General features: G+C 40.2%; 1 protein-coding gene across 2 annotated transcripts in view; it reads left to right on the top strand.

The window, feature by feature from the left end:
• The window catches only part of LOC149222548 (EH domain-containing protein 1-like), a 193,830-nt gene that overhangs the window by 21,897 nt on the left and 146,629 nt on the right, over positions 1-25,304 (top strand). For both annotated transcript variants that reach the window (XM_089385507.1, XM_089385508.1), the window contains exons 6-8: positions 6,720-6,833; positions 7,085-7,187; positions 7,296-7,345. In XM_089385507.1, the coding sequence (XP_089241633.1) occupies positions 6,720-6,833; positions 7,085-7,187; positions 7,296-7,345 (267 nt within the window). The remainder of the gene's footprint in view (positions 1-6,719; positions 6,834-7,084; positions 7,188-7,295; positions 7,346-25,304) is intronic.

Genomic DNA, 25,304 nt, shown 5'->3' on the forward strand with positions numbered 1-25,304 from the left:
AGTCCGTGAGTACTTCTCAGAGCTTTCAGAGAGTGGCACTGATATAGAGGTTGTACTCGGTGATGACAGAGTTGTTAGAGCAGTCGGTGTGGGGACACTGACATTTCAGAGGGAGTCCAAACCTCCCCTGAAGGTGTCATATGTTCTTTATGTGCCAGGGATGAGGAAGAACCTCATATTAGTCTCAGCTTTGGAGGACAGAGGATATGAGGTACTGTTCATGGGAGGACAGGTGTTGATGTATCCCAGGGGCACTCCAGCTGATTCAACGAGAGTCATAGGTGTACGCCATGCAAAGGTGTACAAGTTTGCATTCCAGCCCCTTTTGGCATTGAGCAGTAGTACCGACAGCAGAGCTAGCAGTTCTGAGCTGTGTGAGATTTGGCACCGCAGGATGGGACATATGTATCATGGAGCCTTGAGGACCTTGCGGGAGATCACTACAGGTGTGCCAGATTTCAGTACTGATCACTTTGATACTTACAGAGGATGTGCGATGGGCAAGTTTGCCAAATCCCCTTTTCGCAGCAGTGACAGCGGAGCAACTGGGATACTTGATTTGATTCATTCCGATGTGAGCGGTCGGATGTCTCATGTTTCCTTGAGTGGATATGAGTACTATGTTTTATTCGTTGATGATCACTCCAGGAGGACTTGGATTTATTTCTTGAAGACCAAGAGTGAGGTCTTCAAGCGGTTTCAGGAGTTTAGAGCTCTTGTGGAGACACAAACAGGTCGGAAGATAAAGTCCCTGAGGTCCGACAATGGGGGAGAGTACACCCTTGGAGAGTTTGTTGACTATTGTGCGGAGGCAGGCATTAGGAGGGAGTTCACTGTTCCTTACAACCCCCAGCAGAACGGGGTTGCGGAGAGGAAGAACAGATCCATCGTAGGGGCTGCCAAAGCCATGTTACATGATCAAAGGTTGCCATTGTTCTTGTGGGCAGAGGCCTGCAACACAACTGTTTATTTGCAGAACAGGAGTCTGCATCGTGCCTTGGGGCACATGACTCTGGAGGAGGCTTTTTCTGGGAAGAAGCCTGATATTGGTCATCTTCGTATCTTTGGATGCATTACATACCCCTACATACCCAAGGAGAAGAGGACCAAACTAGAGCCCACCGCAAAGAAGGGTATCTTTGTGGGCTACAGTGAGACCTCAAAGGCCTTTAGGATTTACATTCCTGCACAGAGGAAAGTTGTTGTCAGGCGGGATGTGAAGTTCGAGGACGACAGGGCCTTTAGGAGGTCACAGGAGTTAGAGTATCTGGATCAGCCAGACCCTCAGCAACAGTTGAGTCAGTCGCAGGGATCCAGTGAGTAGGGATCAGGAGGATCAAGAGGTACATCTATGAAGATGTCAGGTCCGTCAGTGAGTAGTGGCTCGCCGAGCCAGAGGGGTGGTGCTCCGGGCAGCATGCAGAGCAGTTCACTAGGGAGTCCACTGATGGACAGTTCATATGGTACCTCAGCTTCTACAGGTTCAGGTGCAGGCAGGAGGACAACAAACAGATAGTCAGGAGTTCAGGCTCCTGATGATGATGAGGAGGAGGAGTTTCATTCTCCAATGGGAGAAGTGCGCTCAGGGAAGAGGAAGCCCAAGTGGCTTCAAGACACCTTGAGAGATGCCACATCTGTTGCTGAGCCTAAGAGGCCGGTCAGAGAGAGTAGACCACCTGAGAGGTTTTGTAGCTATATGGCAATGGCTACCAGCATCCTTGACTCTGAGCGTTCTAGCTATATGAGGAGGAAGCTAGCCAGCAGGTCTGGAGAGAGGCCATGCAGGAGAAGTATTCTTCTATCATGAAGAATGATGTTTGGGAGGTGGTGCCGAGGCCTGAGGGCAAATCCGTGGTTACTTCCAGATGGCTTTACAAGGTAAAGCATGCTGCAGATGGCAGCATTGAGAAATTCAAAGCGAGGTTTGTGGCTAGAGGGTTCTCCCAGGTAGAGGGAGTTGATTATGAGGAGACCTTCGCTCTCGTGGCTCGATATACTTCGATCCGCTCCATTATATCGATAGCAACAGAGATGGGTTGGAAGATCCACCAGATGGATGTGAAGACTGCATTTCTCAATGGCTTCATACAGGAGGAGGTGTACATTGAGCAGCCACAGGGCTTTGAGGTGCATGGGAAGGAGTCCCATGTGTGCAGACTGAAGAAGGCCCTTTATGGCCTGAAGCAAGCTCCCAGAGCTTGGTACTCCAGGGTAGATACATACTTGCAGGGGATGGGTTTCACAAAGAGTGAGGCAGATCCGAACCTTTACTTTATTGTGATTGGTGAGGAGCCTCTCATTCCGGTGCTGTATGTGGATGACTTGGTCATTACAGGTGCAGAGAAACTCATAGAGCATTGCAAGAGAGATCTTGCGGCAGAGTTTGAGATGAAGAACATCGGCTTGATGCATTACTTTTTGGGTTTGGAGGTGTGGCAGGAGGAGGGGCATTTCTTCCTGGGGCAGGGGAAGTATATTGTGGAGATCCTTGGCAGATTCCACATGGAGGATTGTAAACCCATGTCGACACTGATGATTACCAACTGGAAGAAGCTTCATGCTGATTCTGAGTTGGTGGATCCCACATTGTACAGGCAGTTGATTGGTTCCTTGATGTATTTGGTCAACACTAGACCAGATATTTGTTTTGCAGTCAACACGATGAGTCAGTTTATGTGTGAGCCTAGGAAGGTTCACTGGGTAGCTGCAAAACACATTTTGCGGTACTTGCAGGGGACAATGGATTATGGTCTGGACTACAGGTAGGGGGATGGAGTGAGATTGGCAGGTTATACTGATTCTGATTGGGCAGGTTGTGCTTCTGATAGGAAGAGCACTTTAGGGTGCTATTTTGGGTTGGGTTCAGCAGTAGTGTCATGGTTCAGCCAGAAGCAGCAGTCAGTAGCATTGAGTTCAGCGGAAGCAGAGTATATGGCAGCCAGTCTAGCTAGTTGTGAGGCCATCTGGCTTCGCAAGATGTTGTTTGGCTTAGTTGATCAGCTGTTGAGACCTTCAGCGATTTACTGTGATAATCAGAGTTGCATTAAACCCACGGAGAATCCAGTATTTCATGACAGGTCAAATCATATCGGGATCAAATATCATTTCATCAGAGACTGTGTTCAGAAGGGCGCTGTGAAGCTTGAGTATATTCCCACTGATGAGCAGGTTGCAGATATTCTTACCAAAGCCTTACCACAGGGCAAGCATGACTACTTTAGAGACAAGATGGGTGTGGTGAGGAACACCTTCCTCGGTAAGAGGGAGTGTTGAAATTTGGTATCGGAGGACAGATGGTTCCATAAGGCTTTGATCTTTGGCCTAGGGAAAAGTGTCCAAAAGAATTTAATTTTTCTCCTAAAGTGACTTTATAATTTTTATAAAGTCAAATCTAATTTAAAAGTGACTTTAAGTGATAAAGTTACCGAAGTCTAATTTTAAAGTGACTTTAATAAAGTGAATGTAAAATTAGAAAGGAAAAGTGACTTTGGAAATAAATGACTAAGTGGGTCTTTATTAAAGTGGGGTGAATTAAAAAATAGAAAGTGAGATTTAAATGAGCATTTAATCTCAACCCTAGATCTCAATCTATTTCAGCCATTGGATTAGGGATCACCCAAAAGTCACTTAGGGTTAGATTAAAGGAGGAAAACGTCATTCATTCTTTCATGAGCAGATTGGGAGAAGGAGAGCAAGAGAGCAAGGGATATTTCTGGACAGAGAGGAGAAGGAGGCAGCAGCTTGGCACACATTCCAAGGAAGTATTTCAGCATGTCTGTACAGCTGAGTTAGCATACAGTGAAATGCAGATTTTTGGGCACGATTTTCAAGGAAGCCATACAGCAGTTTGCACAGAAATCGAGGAGCAGAAATCTGAGTTTGCTGGCACGATTTTCAAGGAGGCCGTACAACAGATTTTCAAGGAGGCCGTACAACGGTTTTCGGCACAGAAATCGAGGAAATCGTACAACAGAATTTCTGTTAGCTTGCACGATTTTCTAGGCAAGCCGTACAACAAAATTTAAGGCTGAAAATTGGCACAGAAATCGAGGAGGACGTACAACATTTATTGCTATTCAGATTTTGCTGTTTGCAAGTTTTCCAGTTGGCTGTGAGGCACGGAAAACGAGATAAGTTGTAAAAGTTTACTTGCTGATTTTCGCTGAATATTTCTCACTGTCAAAAGCATTTTTTCAGAAATAAGAAGGAGCTCTCGAACTGGCTTTCCCCAAGAGTTGTAGGGGGTTTTTTCAGGGTCACCTTGACCAAAAATTACTATGTTTAAATGTGTTAAATGGCTATTTGTACTTGCTGATTTTTTATTTCTGCATTTTCCAGCATTCTGTAAAATTTCCAGAATTTGTGTTTTCAGCAAAATTTATTTTTCAGTTGTTGAATGTATGGATATGGGAAAGGGCATTTAACTATTTTGGAGAAATAAGGTGAAACTGAAAACCGGGGTGGGAAATGAATTTTTTTTACAATATATCAAATTAGCAAAAAGATTCCAATTGCTGCCCTCACCCTTCTATTTATAATTGTTGCCTTCCCTTTCCTTGTGTGTCCTTCCAAATATTTCGACGTCCCTTCACTAATTCGAATTTTCCTCCAAGTGGTGCATATTCCTTGAGGGGTGGCCCCCACATTCCACCAACTCCATAATTTTCCTTGTTTTCTAGAGTGGGGCCTTCTCTTTACCCAAAAATCAAATGTTTCTTTGATTTCTCCATTCTCATAAGTTGTGGGCCCAAATATTTCCCCAATTGCCAAAATTACAAAAACGGAAATTCTTCTTAACACAATCAATTAATTTGGGGACATTACACTTTGTAAGCCTCCATACACAAAGTCCCTTTTAATTTTTGAATATTTCAATGTCTGTTCAGAGGTTAAGATTTTTACAGGTTGGACCCTCTCCATTGTTGAGAAATCTAGGGCATAGCAATTAGGTGATTTCTCTATGATAGATAATTGCTTGTGAGTGTTTTTTACTTCTTAGATTATGATCTTCTTTTACTTATGTTATTATAGTGTTCTTCTTCATCAAACAATTACCAATGCATAAACCCTAAAGAGACAAGAGACATAGAATATAGGTGATCAGCCAGGGCCAAAACCTCTCCCTCTTGAGAGGAAAACCTGAACAAATTCTTCTTCTTATAGAGACTTCAATTGATGAATACCAAGACCAGGACCCTTGACCTATTTGCCTCTCCAAGACCAAGTCACAAAGCTTCCTTGATAAGATCTTTCTTCCTTGAGTCAACTATAGTCAACTCTTTTGCTTCTTCCTCCTTCTTGGCTACCCTTCAGAACTTTGGTCCCTTGAACAGATCTGAAACTTTTCGGCCCTAATTCAGAGAGCCCTAGATTCGGTCCTTGAGCAATTCTGACCTTCAGCCATCTTCGCTGGAGACAGAGAGACTCACCTTCCTTAACTCGGCTAGAGGATCTATTAGGCTTCCTTCAAATCTGCCTTCTTCATGATGACTGTAATACCTGAAGTATCTCAGCTCTTTCTACAACCGAGGGTTCTGAAATCTCGCATGTGTGAATTGTCTATTACCCAAAAACAGTCCCAAAACACTTCACTTTTTCTTGCCTTCTCTTCGTTGGTTATATGGCTCCTTCTCTAATGATTTCCACACTTCTCCTTATTTCAGACTTTGACCATAATTCTTGCTTCTGAAATGAGGCCGACCTGCATATTTATAGTGGTTGCCCATGAAAATAAGCCGACATGAGTTGAAAGTGAGCCAACATGTTTTTTGGTGCAATTCCATTATTCCATCTTGAAGCCGACTTGAAGGAGATGCTTTAGCTTGGTCTTGGAGGGCCTTTTATTTATTTATTTATTTTTTTTTCGTATAGTGTGGTTCACGAACACCCTGGTCAGTGAGTGGTCGCTACGTCCACGAAAAAATCTGGGCTAATCGCCCTTCGGCCTACTGGCAAGACCTAACCCCAAGGGCTTCGGGTAGAATCGACCCTGTGACCTCTCAATGGCGAGGCACGGTTTTTGACCAACTGAGCTAACCGTTGGGGCTTTGGAGGGCCTTTTTGTTATTTTAATGACTCATACAAATATGTAATATGCCCAAGAAAGGTCCTTCATACATGACATTGACTCAATTTGACTTTATGACCAATCCTAAGGGCTCACGATGGGAGCCTTACCTAAAAATAAAATTTCTTGTTCATGAAACCCATTAGACAAGTATTACAATAATAATTTTATTTTTCTTCTTTGCATCAATTACCAAAAATCATAATTACACGTCATTATGAAGACCGAACCTAGTTAAACTTTTCAACATCCATTGTACAACTTAGGGTATTGTTTGATCTTGGTACTACTTCCCAAAGGCGTGTTTCAGCTGATTTCAAATATTTATCTGGTATCATAAATTTGAGAAACTATTATGTTGGTGCTTCTTTCTGACAAGACCTTATCCTGTATGCTTATGCACAAAAAGTTAAAAACTGAAACATGTTTTCTGTAAATCTGCATACTGTCAATAGAATATGTGTGTGCTTCCCAAACAATTTCATGTCTGTAGTTCAATTGTAAAGCTATCTAGATGAATGACTGGGCAGGTTTGCATTCATTAGTTATAGTTTTAAATAGGGTTTTTCATTGGTGGTCATTTTTCTTTCCTCAGTGTGGGTTTACATTGTTTCCTTTTTCATTTCTAACTTCTCATGATCTACGAATTCAGGTTTCATTGAACTCAGTGACATCAATAATCGATGGTTTGAAGAAACTATATATAGAGAAGCTAAAACCGTTGGAAGTTACTTACCGATTCAACGATTTCTGCTCACCCACTCTGGTACACATTTGTGCTCTGAATATTGAGATGTGGTGATTGAAACTGGATAGCATATTATGTGAACAACAGACATGATCCTGCTTCACTTGTCATTCATAATTGTTATTTTTCTTAGTACTTCAAAATTAGCATGAAATTGGAGAAATTTATATTATTTGTTCCATGGAAGAGGGGTGTCCAATCCCTGTCAATCTGTGATATAGCAGGGGATTAATAATTCTTGCTGTTGGTTAATTTTTTTGGCATTACAGACCAGCAGTGACTTTGATGCCAAGCCAATGGTTATGCTTTTAGGCCAGTATTCTACTGGAAAGACAACATTCATCAAACACTTGCTAAGAGCAAGTTATCCAGGTACAATACTAAATCCCTAATTGGCCTTAATAATTTATTTGTTCATTGGATTTGATATTAGTGCTAGCATAGAATTAAGTAATAGTATTTGTTACCTTATTGGTGCAGGGGCTCACATTGGACCAGAGCCAACTACAGATCGCTTTGTTGTTGTGATGGTATGGTGGCCATTGTTTGATTTTTTATTATCATGTCTGATTAAATATAAGATATTTATTAACAGCAAGAAACCTGTTCACAATATGAACTGTATGTGGGTGTGGATTGCAAATATTCACATGATTAAAAATGTAACTAGTATTTAATCACTGTGGTTTGGAAGCCAATTTTTCAGGTTTATGTGTGTGTGGATGTGGATTGCTTAAATGCACGTGATTAACAATGCTAATGTCACTGTCATCTAACCACTAAGGTCCGGAAGTCAATTTTAAAGTTTTTAATGATTGCATACTGTAGCTTATTATTTGTTGATTTGTCAACTTAGTTTGGTTTGGTTGTCTCCAGTGTCTTTATTATTCTAACGCTACCACACATAGCGGTACTGAAACAAAATGTAATGGAAATCGTATAAGGCTGATAAGCAAGGCATTTCTACATGACATGCTATTGTAAATTTTTTGAATGTGAGATCATGCTGGGATCTGAGTGTTACCTCTGAAACAGTGGCCATTCTGCTTTGAGCATTGGTCCAGACTCCAAAGCTTTTAAAACAGAGTGCCATTCAGTAACTCTTGTACGATTAATATGCATAATAGTCTGGTTGACAGATGGTATCATGATGACAATATGCCTTATTGTTGCTTCTGTCCCATAGAAGACTGAAAGATATCAAGTACCATAATGAGGTTGAACTGAGCTTGTAAATGAGGATTGGCTGGTTTTTTTATTTTTATTTTTTTTATTTTTCTATATTTATTTTCTATAAGGGTGAATTGCTGTTCTTTTTTTTTGTAACCACCCTTGTGTTTGTTCTATGGATTGTGTACTTATTCATAAAGAGTACCTGTATTCAGGGACTCTTAGTATATATGAATTTTTCTTTCAATAATAATCCTGTTTTCCTCTCACCATATTACTTTCTATGTCAGTTGTAACTGGCTTCAAACTCAAGAGCCAACTTACCTTTTTATTTATTTGTCGACATGAATAGAATTTCATTCTGCTAGAATATTGGTTCTTCTTTATGTTTCTCCCAAGGATGCAGCATATGCTGGAGTTTTTGTTTTGGTACAAATCAATGAAGTATCCTGCTCTGAAAAAGCTGTTTACTTTGTAAATGTGAAATGTCATTAATTTATAAAATTCAAGTATGGGAGTTATAGCATTTGACATCATTTTAACCTAAATAGTGAAAACTGTGTCCATGTCTTCAAGAAGATCAATGCTATCAAAACTCAACTGTTCAATGTTTTACAGTGCCTTTCTCTCCACCTTTTTTTTTCCTCCGGAAAAAAATGGCAATTTCTATTTGAGATGAAATGAAATGACATTGTGCAGGTTCTTATACCTTTCAAGTGGATTCTGTAGATCTCTTCTACCATCATCAAAATAAGGCTTACGACCACTCTTGATGATACCCTATAATACACAAAAAAATTTCTTCAAAAGAAACAATAACTGTTCAAGAAAGGCACTTATCTCTATTGGATTTCTAATGATACTCTACAAATTTTGTAGAGTATCATGATACCTTCATTACAAACGAAAAGAGCCTATTCAGAAGCTGTTATATCTTCTTTTTTTATATGGTGGTTCACGGACCAACGTTGCACAAAGCGGGGACGCGGAAACGCCATTTCCCAAAAATCTAGGAAGCGAAGCATTTTGGAAGCGTCTACTATATATATAATTTTTCTTTTATATTTTTTTTGCATTTATATTAAAAAACATCCAAAATACCAAATTAGTTGTAGAAGATATGGAAGCATGCATATTTGTACATAAATCTAGATAGATATGACATCCATTGTACATTAATGATTAATTATTTGAGCATCAACTATTTAGATGCATCAACCATCTAGAATCTAAATTCTTCTCCTCTTGTCTAGCCTTTGCCTCTACCTCGATTGTCTAGGGATATTAGTCAACATTGCCCAATTTTGATCAAACTACCTAATCCAAGACTTAAAATATGGTAGAAAAAGCTTAACATGCTTGATTGATGATTTTGACATGATTGAAAATTAATTTTTTGCTAAGGGCATGACAAGGGAGTTCAACAATTAACACCACCAACACTAGGGTACATAGAGGGCTTGGTGCTCTTGATTAAATGCTAATCACATACCTGTTATCACCCCAAGGAACTCTCCTAGGTTGTATATCAGAGATGCTCGGGAACATTACAAACTCAACATAAAATGTTGGAAAATGGTGGATGAATGAAAGAAATGCTACATATTCAAGCCAGATAACCACTTCTACCATGCTTAACCCCAGACATCGGTGAACACCTCCAGACTACAAGGCTTTAGACCACCAATTACTCACAGTTTTAAAGAAAAAGTGATGATGGAGAATACTAATCACACCAGCAGATGCACAAGACCCTGTGATGGCCAGCTGCAACCAGTTAAAAGGTCTGTAAATCTATTTCTTAATGCACAGACAGGATGACAACTCTCTGGCATTAAAACAACAGAAACCTGCATACAAATTCAATGATACAGCTAAATTCTAACACAGAGGTGGGATGACAGCCCCTCTAATGCTAAACATCAACAACACATGAAATAATGCATAACAGGCATAGCTTGGAACCATTGTTTTAAGAAACGGCCATTTCGATACCGAAACGGCCGAGTTGATCCGAGTCGATACCCTCCGCAATGACTCGGCCTTTGGAACGGTTCGTTTGGCCGAGTCAGCCATGACTCGGCTGAGTCATTCAATGACTCGACTGAGTCATGGCTGACTCGGCCAACTCGACCGTTTCCGTTATGACTCGGCCGAGTCACAAAAAGTCGGCCCAGAACACGTTAAACAGCGTTTTAATATTTTTTTATGGATTTTTAAAGTGTTTTCTGATTGGTTTGGAATCCAAGGAGTTATATGAATTTGCTAAATGTCATTTGGGGTCCATTTCCCCCTCCCAAACCCTATTTAACACACTCAAGTGCTCTCATTCTCTCACAGCAATCTTATGCATTTGAGTGAGAGTCTTCTTTGAGAGTTAGTGAGCAGTTCTTGAGCTTGTTTTTGGAGCAGCAATGAGGAGTCTTGGAGGAGCATTGTAGCTGGAGTGAAGAGCTTCTTGGGCAGCCATTTGGAGCAACATTGAGGAGCTGATTCTTGGAACAAGCTTGAGGAGGCAGTTTGTGCCTGGAGATATTTTTTTTCACCTATATAAATCTGTTTTTGCTTAGTAAATTTTAGGTGCATATCTAGAAAGCTTAGAGAGTGTTTTTTGTCAAATAAATGAACATTGAATCAATGTTTTTTTTTTTTTTTTTCATTTTCAGATTGTTTGCTTTCATTTCCTAGTCAAAAAATGGCACCTAGAGCAAGAGATCCCGCTTGGGCATATGTTGAAATGGTTGATAGTCAAATGCAATGCAAATTTTGCCATAGGAAAATTAAGGAAGGTCCTGGGGGCATTAATAGGCTGAAACAACACTTGGCAGGGATTAGAGGCCAAATTACCCCATGTACCTCACCAGAAATTGGGGAGATTAGGAAGGATTTGTTGGCCAGCTTTAAGAAATTTAAAGAAGATAAGGCTAGGCAAAGAGACATACAAGCTGAAATTGGGAGGAAGAGGGAGATACAAAAATGATGGCTACCAACCCCCATTATGATTTTGAGGGTTCTTCCTCTATCCCTCAAACTGATACATCCAACCCTTTCCGATATGTTCCTCCCTCTTTTGGTTCTGTTCAAGATAAGGGAAAGGGTAGAATGAATTTGAAAAAGGGTGATGTGACTATCAAAAGTTATTTCACTCCCTCCTCTCCATCAGATGCACATGGTCCTGAAGTTAGTAAAACTCAAATGCAGCCCACATTAGATGACCATTGGAAGAAAGAATTGAGGGAGACTGCTTGTGAGTACATAGCTAGATGGTGGTATGATGCCGATATCCCCTTTAATGCTGCTCGTTCACCATATTATGAGCCTATGTTTGATGCCATACATGCTGCTGGAAAAGGCTTCAAAGGCCCTACTATGCATGAGCTAAGGGGGTTTCATTTGCAGAAAGAAATTCAATCCATTAATGAGTATTTGCAAGAGTTCAAGGACTCATGAGCAAGAACAGGGTGTACCATCATGTCAGATGGATGGACTGATCAAAGAAACTGTACCATCATAAACTTTCTTGTCTTCTGCCCACAGGGAACCATGTTTTTAAAATCAGTTGATGCATCTGATAAGGTAAAAGATGGCCACTTGTTGTTTCAGCTATTGGATCAGGTTGTTGAGGAGGTGGGGGTGGCTAATGTTGTTCAAATCATCACAGATAATGCCTCTAACTATGTTCTTGCTAGTAAACTGTTAGAGGAAAAACACAAGACCATATTTTGGACCCCATGCGCTGCACATTGCATAGACCTCATGCTTGAGGATATTGGAAAATTAGATTGGGTCAAAAACACTATAGATCATGCCAAAAGCATAACAAAATTTATCTACAATCATACATTGGTTTTGAGCCTCATGAGGAAACACACTGGGGGCAAGGATATTAATAGGCCTGCCATCACTAGATTTGCTACACATTTTTTGACATTGCAATCTATGCTTTCCCAACATATAAACTTGCAAAAGATGTTTTCCAGTGATGAATGGAATCAAAGCAATTGGTCTAACAAACGAAAGGCAAAGAATTGAAAAGGAAAGTCTATGAAGAAACTTTTTGGAGAAAGGCAACAGAGATTGTGAAGCTTGCTGAGCCACTAGTTAAGGTGTTGCGGTTGGTGGATGGGGAAAGGTTGGCTATGGGCTTCATTTATGAGGCTATGGATCAAGCAAAGGAGCAAATAAAGACGGTATACAAGGATAGAGTGGCAAAGTATGGGCCCATTTGGGTAATCATTGATGAAAGATGGAACAATCAACTCCATCGCCCTATACATGCAACTGGGTATTTTTTGAACCCAAGGTATCATTATAAAGCTAAGGAGTCAGGAGCTTTGAGGGGGGAGGTCAGAGATGGACTGATTGATTGCATTGATCGCATGATCCCATTGGAGTCTGATCAGCTGGAGATACACCGACAGGCCAATATCTTCAGCAATGCCTCAGGTACCTTTGGGAAGAACCTAGCAAAGATTGCAAGAGAAGCAGATGAGCCAGGTAAACAAAAATATCAATTTTCAAATTCTTAATAGTTTTACTTTTTTTTTAAAGTTTGTTAAATCGTTTATAATTTGAAAGTTAGATATAATTTGTAATTTTGTTGAGCTAACTCATTACACTCCTATTTTTTTTTGCAGCACAATGGTGGGAGGCCTTTGGTGGCCATTGTCATGAGTTGCAAAGGTTTGCAATTCGTATTTTGAGTCAAACTTGCAGTGCATCTGGGTGTGAGCGCAATTGGTTTGTCTTTGAGAGGATTCACACAAAGAAGAGTAACCGTTTGGATAAAAAACGGTTAAATGATCTAGTTTATGTCCAATACAACCTTCGGCTTAGACGAAACCATTTGCTGAACAAAAGACCTGATTCAGATCCCATTGTGTTGGAAGACATTGATCCAACATCAGATTGGGTAGTGGAGAGTCGTCCAGCAGAGTTTGATCCTGATGAGGATCTTGATTTAGATTTAGATTTCGAGACATCAGTTGAACTTGAACATGCTGTTCAACTTCAGCCTGTTCAGTTGAATGCAGATCCCAATCCACCAGCCTCAGTCTCACAGCCAGCAAGGACTCCAGTTGTAGGTGCTTCCTCTGCTCAGCCACGACAGAAGCGCAGCCGCATATCTACTCTATCTCAGCTTGCATCTGTTGCAGTTGCACAGCCTGCTAGTGGTACCACTTCTACAGTTGCAGTTGGAGATGATGATGATGAGGAGGAGCCATGGGGCCCCCTGTCTGACTCTGATGATGATGATCCAGAGATTGATCGACATGATCTTGGCTCCTCTGGCAGTAGCTACTAGCCAGTACTAAGTATTACTAGTACTGGAGTCTGGTCACCGTCACAGTTTACTTTTGTTGTAGAGGCCATTTCTAGCCTCCTTGGTTATGTGTTTTTTGTTTTGAGTCTTTGATCATGTATGACAGTTGACTATGTATTGCCATTGGGTACCATTTTGATATAATGGATTGGTTCATGAGCCTACTTTGATCATATGTTGTCTTCCATCTATATTATAATGCTATGTGTTTGGATTCTTGGAATCATGAATGAAAATCTTTAAAATTATGTTTAAAATCTTTAAAATTATGTTTTTTTATGAAAAAAATAAATATTTAATGTATTTTTTACAACGACCGAGTCATTGAAATCGAGCCGGCCGAGTCATTACTGTTTCGGAGTCGGAGTCGATCCTCGGCCGAGTCGGAGTCGGAGTCGGAGTTTTAAAACTATGCCTGCAACAAAGAGGAAGAAGTGGAAAGTGAGCAATCAACAGCAAAAGAAGCTTGTATTAGCTGGAAATGAAGACCAGAAGCTGCAGGTTACACAGTAGTTACAGTCTCCAGAAGTTGAAGCTTACACCAAAATAACACTCATCAACCTATTACATCGTGTTTCTGGGTATATATAGAATCTGTTTACAAAAATTGCTTTGCTGCTAAGCGTGGAGGGGTCATAATGGACCACCAACCACATTTACATTCAGATATGGGTTTCTGATACAGTTTGATTGTTTTAATGGACAAAATAACATTTACTGGTACGTTGCTGTCCTTCCTGAATAGGTGAAGTATGATTTGAATGCATTTCCATAATTGCTGCAGTCATTGAGCTGCTCGAGGATTGTCCTTCTTGTCCTTGACCGTGCTGTTCTTTAAATGTGGTAGCTGATGATTAAATGTGCAGATTGCCGAATCATATCTTCCTTCTTTGCGCGTGCAAAACAGGCTCAAAACATGGAAAATGCATGAAAATGGACGATGGCCTGCAAATGAATACTGACCGTTGGATCTGACAAATAGACGGTGGAGATTGGATCGGAGGGCGCTATCGGGGAAGACGGGCGGAGACAGATCTGGGCCGTCAGATCACAGCGGGAAAGATCGGACGACTATCAGGAGCGGGAGCTGCACACAAGTTAACGAGCGGGGGACCATACCGGAAGGGCGGTAAGCGGTTTCCCCGCACCGCTTTTGGCGCTCGACGGTATCCATATGAGGGCGAGCGATCCAACGAAAATGCGACATGTGGCAGGCGGGAAACCGCCTCCCTGCGGGCTATCGGTCGTGCGATTTACATGAGCGGGGGCTGCGTACACCGTCAGATCGCAAGGCGGAAGATCGGACAGCTGCGGGTAAATGCATACGTTTCGGGGTGATGTGACAGGCGAGGGGCGGGCCCGGGCTTTATTAAAGCTTAGGGTTATAAACTTTATTATATGCGCGGGGTTATGTCACTAAGGCTTAAGTTTAGCTTTGCGCCCGGGAATAAATGAAGAATAGGTTTAAACGGGATTTAAATGGGGTTTAATAGGTTTTAAACAAAAAGAAGCCCGGGAGCCCGAAAAAGGGTTTAGGCGGGGTTTACAAAAGACTATAGAGAGACATGAAAATAATGGGTTAGGGGAGAAATAGGAGAATGGAAGAGGAGGTGGAAACGGAGGTGTGGGAGTTATAAGGAGAAAAGGGAAAATGAAGGAGAAAGCATGAAAATCCATTGCCAGCCTTATACAACCAAACCAGCACTGTTCAGCATCTATTTTGATCCATCAACTGCTAAAGAACATAGCAGAGCTAACACTGGCTCCTTCTGGGGATGAGATCCTCCCTGTGAGGTCTCAAGAACCTGCAGATCAATGCCTTTCCAGATGCAGACAAATTAACCAAAATTCCTAGTGTTCCATTGGGCATGGAGTCTACTGCATCTATACTAAAACTGATAAAAACAAAATATTTACAACTCTTAAGGCCAAAAACCTTAAACAACATAAACTTTCAAAAACCGCCAATTAATTGGGCCATCAAAAACTGCTTCTCCCCCCATACTTTTCAGTATGAAGGTGTTGTTCCCTTGAACCTGTGAAATGATGAAAGGCCCTGTCCAGAAAGCATCAAATTTCCCATGATTGCCTTTCTTCTCTTTTAGTGCATCCCATTTCAAAACCAAGTCACCAATCTGAAAATTATCTGTTTTTGCCTTTTTGTCAAAGGCTTCCTTGACCTTTCTTTGATGTGCTGCAGCCTTTTCAACCAGCTGTTCTCTAATCTGATGTAACTCTGCCAATTCGGTGATTCTCTTTGCCATTTCTTCTTCCTCATTCTGCTCTTCTTGAAGGAATTTTGCCACAGGGAGAGTTAGCTGAATTGGGAATACAACTTCAGTGCCATACACCAGCTTGAAAGGAGAATTGCCTGTGGATTTTTTAATGGTCACCCTGTCAGCCCACAGTGCATACTTGAGCTTCGAATCCCAATTCTTTTTATTGTCCTCTAATGGTTTTTTGATTATCCTGATCAGACTTTTATTAGAGGATTCTGCCATACCATTTCCTTGAGGATAATATGAGGTGGAATGAACAAGTTTAATACCCATTGAATCACACGTTTCCACCAGCTCTTTTGCCCTGAAGGCTGCTGCATTATCTGCTATCAGTTTATGTGGACAACCAAATTTGCTGAAGATATTTTCAATTAAAAACTTCATGACCACATTATGATCATCTTTCCTTGTAGGGACTGCTTCAATCCACTTAGTGAAATAGTCAGTGGCTACTAATATCCACCTGTGCTGGCCACTGGAATGTGGATTGATTTCTCCAATAAAATCCAAGCCCCACTGTTGAAAAGGTCCTTTTGCAATTATTGGTTTTAGGGGCAGGGATTTCAACTGTTGTTTTCTTTCAAATCTTTGGCACCTGTCACAAGATTTAACAAAAGAAAATACATCAGAAAATAAAGTGGGCCAATAGTATCCAGCTCTGAGAATTTTATGGGCTGTAGTCTTCCAATAATGGTGCCCTCCACACATGCTGTTATGAAACTGTTGCATAACTTCTTTTGATTGTTCTTTGTCCAGACACCTTAAAAATATTCCAGATGGATTCCTCAAGTAGAGCAGATTTCTATTGATGCAATACTTTGCTGCCCTAAGTTTCAAAGTTCTGGATTGACTTTGAGTAAGTTCTGAAGGGATTTCTAGCTTTAGCAAGAAATTAATTATTTCAGCATACCAGTTACAAGAAGCTAGGTTCTCGGCCACTCACTGCTTTTTCTCTGTTTCAGCTATTTTTTCCTCTTCATCTGTTTGACCGATTTCTGCAATTGTGCATAGGAAATCAATATCTAAAGACCTGCAATTTTCCTCAGCCAATAACTTAGCAAGCCCCGACCTCTGACCAGCTTGGTGGGCCTCAGCTCTATATTAAATTCTATCATTTTTGCAATCCATTTCGCCCTTCTTCCATCAACATCAGGTTGTGTCAAGACATCTTTTATTGCAGCAGAAGGCACATATGCAATTATTTTTGAATGCAAGATATAAACTCTGAAAGCCTTTAAGGATTTAATAAGAGCATATGCCTGTTTTTCTATAATATCATACCTTAGTTTAGCATCCCTCAAGTTCTTGCTGAAAAATGCCACTGGATGTTCTGAACCTTCTTCATCTTGCTGCAATAAAACTGCTGCAATGGTGTCTTCAGAGGCAAAAGAAAATATGTGGAACTCCTTGCTGTAATCTGGACTTATTAATGTGGGAGCCTCCATAATAGCTTTTTTGATGGAATCAAATGATTTTCTTGCTATTTCAGTCCATCTTATCTCTGACCCTTTTCTCAACATGGAGGTAATATGCTTCACTAGTTCAGCAAAATTTGGAATAAACCTCCTTACAAAATTTATTTTGCCTAAAAAGGATTGGATATCCTTCTTTTATCTAGGGATAAACAAAGTCTGTATTGCTTTGACTCTTTCTGGGTCAATCTGAACACCTGCAGCAGACACAATATGTCCTAACAACTTGCCTTCATTTAAAGCAAATTGAGATTTTTTGGGATTGACTGATATTCCAAACCTCCTGCACTTCAAAAACACTTTTTTCAAATGCTGCAAATGATTTTGATGGCTGCTGGAGTAAACTGTTATATCATCAAGGTAGATAAGCACAAATTTGTCCTTCTCTCCCACAAATGCTATATCCATAGCTCTCTGAAAGGTGGCTCCAGCATTCATCAATCCAAATGGCATTTTGGCATACATAAAAGTGCCCCAAGGAGTGGTAAATGCAGTCTTTTCTTGATCATTTGGGTGCACAACAATCTGATTAAAGCTTGAAAATCCATCCAAAAATGACATCACTTTGGCTCTCGAGACCTTTTGCAGCAAATGCTCCACCTTTGGCAGAGAATAGTTGTCTTTCTTGGAGCATTTATTTAAATTTCGGAAATCAACACACAATCTGATTTCTCCACTCTTCTTCCTCACCACCACTAGATTAGCTACCCATTTGGAATATCTAAGAGGGACTATGATCTTGGCAGCCAACAATTTTTTAATTTCTTTTTCAATTAGAGGAAGAAGCATAGGATTTATTGGTCTCAGCTTCTGTTTGAAAGGAATGGTGTCTTTCTCCAGAGGGATTTTATGTTGAATAATGTTCTTATCATATGTTTTCAGATCACTATACTCCCAGGCAAACACATCAGCAAACTGCCTTATTAAATTGCAGTATTCAGCACTTTGATCAGCAGACAAATGAGTGGACAAATTCACATGCCTAGGCCGACCTGGACTTCCTATATCATGCTTACAGACTGCAGATTGATCTTCTTTTTGGGCAGCCTTGTAAGGCACATCATTCTGGTCAAACAGTCTTTCTAGAGGAATTAGACCGTTAGGAATATGGTTACTAGGAAGCTGGACAATGCTGTTTTTACCAATTTTATTTCTAAGCTTGGATTTGGGGTTTTCTTGCAAGGCTTCATTCTCTTGGTCAATTTGCATTTCAGAGAACTCATCAATGACTTGTAGAAACCTATTTATCTCATCATCATCATCAAAAACTTTCCAATGGTGGACATTATCAAGCAAGGAAGGTCTGTACTTCATTTGCACTTTATAAACTAGTCTGGGAGGCATGGGAGGTATAAATAGACTAGCAGAAACAACAAGGGAATCAGCAAGCTGATTTTGGGCTCTAGGAATGTATGAAATACAGAAATTTTCAAAGAAATCTTTGAGTCTCCATACCTCATCTCTATATGCTTTTAACCTTGGGTGCTTTGTTTGAAATGTCTTATTTACTTATTGAATAATTAGATCAGCATCTCCAAACACCTTTATGTTCCTGATTCCTCTGTCTTTTGCTACGTTAAGGCCCAATAGCAGAGCCTCATACTCTGCTATATTGTTTGTGACTTGAAAAACCAGCTTAAAAGACAGCTGAATGCTTTCTTGTTGTGGAGATACTAGCACCACCCCTGCTCCTGCAGTCTCCCTGGAACATGCTCCATCAAAGAACATCTCCCAAACCTGACTTCCTTGCTCTTCTTCGGCCTGAACTGTTGGTTTCCTGAGCTGCATTGAGGCCTTCTGAGATTCTTCTATTTGGAGAATACATGCTCCAAAATCAGTGTCCACTGCATATATAGGATGATTTGTAGGATTCTTCTCATCACTGATAATATATGCCAACTGTGCTTCTCTGTACAATCTCCTGCTTTCTCCTCCAAACACTGGGACAGTGGCATAAGATAGATCATTTTGTAGTGTCCCACCTAGTCTCTTAATCCACCCTCTGGACAACAGCATGCCAAACTTAGGAGGGACATCTGCTACCACAATATCCATCATCATACTCTTCATGGGCAGCTGAGTTAAGGTAATGGCCAGATCTTTAATCAATCCAAGACATTTCACCTTCCTTGAATCAAAAGAAAATAAATCATGATAGGGTCTAGTGATATCAAGGCCTAACTCTTCCATGACAGCTTTAGGCATTAGATTGTGGCTGGCCCCTGTGTCTAGCAGGCAATTGTGGAGGATTTTATCATGAATGGTCAAGGAGACATAAAAAGATGGAGAATTATTATCAGTAGGTTCAATCATAGGGCTGAGCACAATGGTAGGCTTGTCATCTTGCAAATTGACAGAGTCAGTGGAGGTTTGTGTGGTTTCTAGCTCAAGGGCTTAAAGGATAGGCTTTCTAAATACTTCATTCTTCACCAACTCTACCAGAGGCACAACTATTTTCAATTTCTAAACTTTTGACTCAAAGTTGAAAGAAGAAGATGACTTATCAGAACTTTTTACCTCTTGAACTGGAGCTTTGAGGATGACTGGATCAGCTGCTGGTCTTCTCTGCTTGCTATTCTGTGACTCTGTTTGGACAACAGCTCTTTGGGCAGGATTCTCTTTGACATTTTTTGCATTTGATCTCAGGTTATACCTCTGCTGCTGTTCAGCTTGTAGGACAACTTCTCTATCCCATTCTTGACTGTCTTGTTCCTGTAGCAATGATTGTTCATACTCAGCCAATGTCAAAAACGCAGTGCTGCCTTTATCTTCCATGCAGTGAATTTCATCCTCATCTTCTTCAAAATGTTCCTCTTCCATGACTACATTTTGGAAAGGAGCTTTAACTTTCTGATCTTCTTTTGAATCTTCACCCCTCTGCATTATTTGTAACTGCTCATTTGCTCTTCTGAATGGATTGGGGTTTCTTGGAGCAAATGTGTTCTGCTGCCTTGTTTTCCCTGAATTCTGTTCAACTTTCAGCTTAGAAATTTCAGCAGCCAATGACTCTATCATCTTAGTCATTTTGTCTAATTTAGGCTCTGAAGATGATGCAGAAGAAGTAGAAGCCTGATTTCTTTGTCTCCTCCTGTCAGCTTGATTTTTTAACTTTTCTGCAGCCATAATATTAGACTCTACTTCTAGTGCTGCATCCTGCATATCAGCTAGAGTAGCACATCTTCTTTCTCTCAATAACAGGCAGAAATCAGAGTCAAAGGCATTGGCATAAGTGAGTTTGGCAGAGGTAGGAGTAGGCTTTACCTCAGCTGGTATCTTACTATACATTCGATTGAATCTTTTATTAAAATCAGGCAAAGATTCACCATTTTCCCTCTTCAGATTACCAAACTCAGTATGATAATACAACAAGTCTTTTTTATCTCCCCATTGCTTCAAAAACGCATCATCTAATGCTTCAATATCAGTTATAGATCTCTGGGGCAATTCTCTAAACCACTTCCTAGCCTCTCCATCAAGGCTCTGGACAAAAACTCTCATCCACACATCATTTTCACTTATATCTAAATTATCAGCATAACTGTAAAAAGCTTGCAGGTGTTCTGTTGTTACTCCCTCTGTTTCAGTGAATTGAGGCATATATTTTTGATACTCCCACAGGCATAGGATTTAAAGGAACAGGCAAGACTAAAGGTCCATATCTAGCAGCAACAGTTCTCTCAATCTTCGTGGGTGCTTGCTGTCCTGCCATGATTGGAATATGTGGAAGAATAGTGGCGGATTGAATAGCAGGAAATAATGTGATGGATGGCAGAGACAGAGGGATGTTTTGGACTGAATGGGAAGTTTTCTTTGGACTGAGTTTCAAAGGGGAACTAACTGACAAAGGGGTTGTATTAATCTCTAAAGGAATTTCCTTAATAACAGTGTTGTGCTCCAAATCTTCAAACTGTAAATCTTTAGCAATAACTTTATCTTTTAGAGATGAATAAGATTTCTTAGGCTTACCTGATCCTGATGCCCCTTTCTGTGATGGTTTCTTCAATTTGATAGTCTTCTCAGGTTCAGGCACTGGTTCAACTGGTGATTTCTGAGGATTTCTTCGAGTATGTCTCACAAACTGAGCCAGAACTTCGATGTGGAGTCACCAAATGATGGTCTTCCTTCAATGGAGTCGCCAGATAAATGATTACAACCAGAAACTGTGTTCAAATCTTGTCTATCATCAAAGCTTGAAGCTGTGTCGTTCTCCCAGGGAAGCTGAGCTTCAATTCTCCTCTCCCCGACAACGGCGCCATTTAATGTTATCACCCCAAGAAACTCTCCTAGGTTGTATATCATAGATGCTCGGGAACATTACAAACTCAACAAAATGTTGGATAAATGGTGGATGAATGAAAGAAATGTTGCATATTCAAGCCAGATAACCACTTCTACTGTGCTTGACCCTAGACATGGGTGAACACCCCCAGACTACAAGGCTTTTAACTACCAATCATCACATTTTCTTTAAAACTGTGAGTAATTGGTGGTTAAAAGCCTTGTAGTCTGGGGGTGTTCACCAATGTTTGGGGTCAAGCACAGTAGAAATGGTTATCTGGCTTGAATATGCAGCATTTCTTTCATTCATCCACCATTTATCCAACATTTTGTTGAGTTTGTAATGTTCCCGAGCATCTTTGATATACAACCCATGAGAGTTTCTTGGGGTGATAACAATACCCTCATACATGATATAATCTAATGAAATGCTACAATTCCATTGATCCTCAATTCCTAAAAACTGTTAATTCTGCTGAATTTTGAATAGGATATGAAATTGTATTTTCTCCATATGATGTCCGATGAGGTTGAAACCACTCTCAAACATCCTAAGTCATTTCATGGTAATGTTAAAAATTTAAGTCTCTTTTACTTTAAGAATGAAAAAAAGGAGAATGTCACTTTTACTTTAAGAATTTAACATCACCATGAGCGAGCATCTAGGAAGCATCAAAGAAATAATAAAAAAAATATTTAGAACCCTATGAAACCCTGTGGACTCGTCCGTCTCCCTTTGGATCGCTCGGGATCTGTGCCCTATCCGCCGTGAATCCTTGGACGATCCGTTGTTGGATCCTCGGTTCGGAAATCCGGAACCGCGGATTAGGATGGCACGGTTCCGAATTTCCAAGAACCGTCTTCGTCGACCAGATCCGCGGTCCCGAAATTCCGAACCGTGCATCCAATGGCGGATCCCGCACGGATCCATACAGGATGCAGTTCCTGGTTTGGATCTTTGGGAAGGGGGGGGGTCGTTTCGTGCAACACTGTCACAGACACTAAGTGGCTGCTACATCCACAGGAAAATCCGGGTAGATCAACCTCGAAGGGAATCAGATCTTGCCAGCCAAACTGGCAGGGCATAACCCTAATGGTGTCGAGGAGAATTGACCCTGTGACCTCCCAATCAGTGAGGTACTTACCAACGGGAACTCTGCCAGTTGAGCTAGCCCTTGGGGCTTGTTGACCACTCGAGTGGCACTTGATGATTATATGAAGACTCCACGCCCAAGGATGATCCAGAAGACAGTTGTACCATCATATATCATCAGTCAATAGAGTTTTTTAACTCTACTTCTATCTTGTCATCATCTTTCTTGTACTCAACTTCCACACCGTGCGGGGAATTGTAATAAGTGATACTAGTAATGATGAGTTTCTTGAGTCTATAATAGGCCTAGGATGTTGGGACTCGATCAACAAACGAGTACACCTTGGAGTTTTCTTTTATCTGGTTAATTATCCCATTTTTTCAGGGGCGAATAATTTTCTGGGTTTTTTCACTCATTTTTTACTCCAAAGCCGGGGTGACGGTCTAAAGTTTGAGCCCCTAACACATCTTAGTGTCTAGAGCCGATGTATATTACCATACTAGACACAAAATTTCGTGGAATTTGGTTAGGCCTAGGTAGTCATTTTTTAATTTTTTAGATTTCCCGCAGGTCAAAAATTGCAAATAAAATTGTATTTAAATTGTAATAAGTGTAGTCTAGAGAAGTTGTATGAGGTATGAGTAATCAAAATTACACCTCTCACCCTCAACTTTCTACTATGACACACTTTGAGGGGTTAATAATCTGTTTTGGACCCTCAAAACCCATTTTTCCTAAGTTTAGTGGGAAATCAGGGAATTAATTAAGCCAAAAATGAAATAAATGGAGAAAAATAAATATCCACACATGCTAAATGTTGTGGAAATGAGGTGGAAAATTATGGGGGAGTTAAAGTGAAGTCCCAAGGTGATGTGGACTCCTAAAATCAAGGAAAGGACATGTGCTCGAATAAAATCAAATTTTTGGCATTAAAGGAGAAAACTGCTTACATGGAAATTCGAATTTGTGAAGTTAATGCACATTTGGGAGGATTTGGGAGAATATTTGGTGGAGATTTTTGTGGGAAATTGTCCCCACATGGGTTACTACCCATATACATTTGTCATTCTATCATAAAATTCGAATTTGGCACACAAGGGAAGAAGAAAATGATGTCCACTTGCTAGAATTCGATTTTTACACTTGGCATTGGAGCTTCATTCAACAAATTTGAATTTCTCTTTGGGATTGTCACCTAATGCCACTTGTTTAATCACTTCTACATTGAGATTGGCTCCAATGCCATTTGTCATTGTCATTCTTCATTGGGATTTGATCCCAACTCTATAATAGATTCATGGGATTTCATATTGTGTCATGTAATACGAACTATTGTGCTTGAGGAGACTCTGTGGGATTGTATTCACTACTTGCAATATAATACAGCAGTGTTTGGGGTAAAGCGTGATGGTGTTTTTCTCCTTGCGTGTGTGGTAAATTCTTGACTTGTTGTTATGCTTCTATTTATTTCCTCATTTCATTATTTCTTTCATGATTGTTTCAAGTTATGTTAGTATGCAACTATTTCATATTAGCATAAGAATTAATTATTTGCTTTATGAAAATAAATCTTCTAGTGGATAATAGATGTTTCTCTAGGAATTATTTCCACTGAACTTATCTAATTTCATGTCGATTTAATGATTTGTGGTGAAGTTTTGTAGATGGATTATTATTTGGTCAAAATTTTCAAGTGTGAGGGGAAATTCTCGAAGGAATCAACCCATTCTTGAAAAATATTCAAGGAGAACCCGCATGCTTTGAATTCCAAAGTCTCATCTATATTTTATTTGTGTCTTGCAGAGATTCTTTCAAGTTTCTTAAAGCTTTTATTTCTTGCATCAAAATATCAAACTTGGATTTTTTTTTTTTTACATATTGTACTTCATTTATCAATATCTGGCTATTTCAAAGAGCTAAGTCATGGCTAGTCAAAGTGGAGAACTTGCTCATATTCTTTGGCCTAGCCTCTTGTAGATTATTTTTGTAACATACTTTGTAGTTATATTGAACTAACATTTGTTGTTGTAGATTTTTTTTAACCTGTTCTCTTGCAGCTATTTGCGGGATTCATCATTGGAAAATTACTTACAAGTTTGCATGCAGGACCTTGGGGCTTAGATTTACTGATTACTTCCACATTTAGGCTAGATTCATCTTGGATAAGGCCGCGTTCTTCTTGAGGAAGGTCGAGTTCATTTTGGCCATCTCTTTCTCTCTCTTGGCCGTGGCCATAGAGGAGACTTATCTTCTCTCTCTTTTTTTTTTTATTATTATTAAATTTGCATTTTGTTGAGCTTTTGTTGGCTTTGAATTGCAGAATTTTCAGTGAGGAAAGGTCCATGGTTTGATGCCAATTTGTTAAGACTTTCCTTGGATTTTAGAGAAGACTTCATTGTCTTTTCCTTCTTGTAACAACTAATAAATTTTCTGATTTTGGGAGCGTGGGTTTTACCCATTGGTATCCCTATCTCTCTACCTTTTGGAGAGGCATGGCGGTTTGGCTTTGTTGGTTTATATCATTTTGCATGCATATCATCTAATTGAGAAATTAACACATGCATCACACTCATTTTGCATGCACTTTATTTTAACTTACTTCATGTTTTAAATCCATAACAAGTTCAGATTTTTTTGCATGCAAACACTTTTTACTTGATCTTATTTCGCTTGAACATAGTTCCAAGTTTACTTATGCTTCACCATTAAGAACATTTTACATGCATCAAGTATTTGTACAAATTTTCCAGTGTTCCACGGGGACTCGCCCCCCCCCCTTAGGGGTCTAGTTTCCTCGCTCCCCCGCGCTCCGGGGACTTGGGGGCAAGTAGGGGACGTTTCCCCACGCTCCCAAAATGGAGGAAACTCGGGGG

Source organism: Pinus tabuliformis, chromosome Q (genome assembly GCF_031772625.1).
Source record: "Pinus tabuliformis cultivar Carrire ecotype Pingquan chromosome Q, CPIR1, whole genome shotgun sequence".
In the NCBI taxonomy this organism is placed as follows: Eukaryota; Viridiplantae; Streptophyta; class Pinopsida; order Pinales; family Pinaceae; genus Pinus; species Pinus tabuliformis.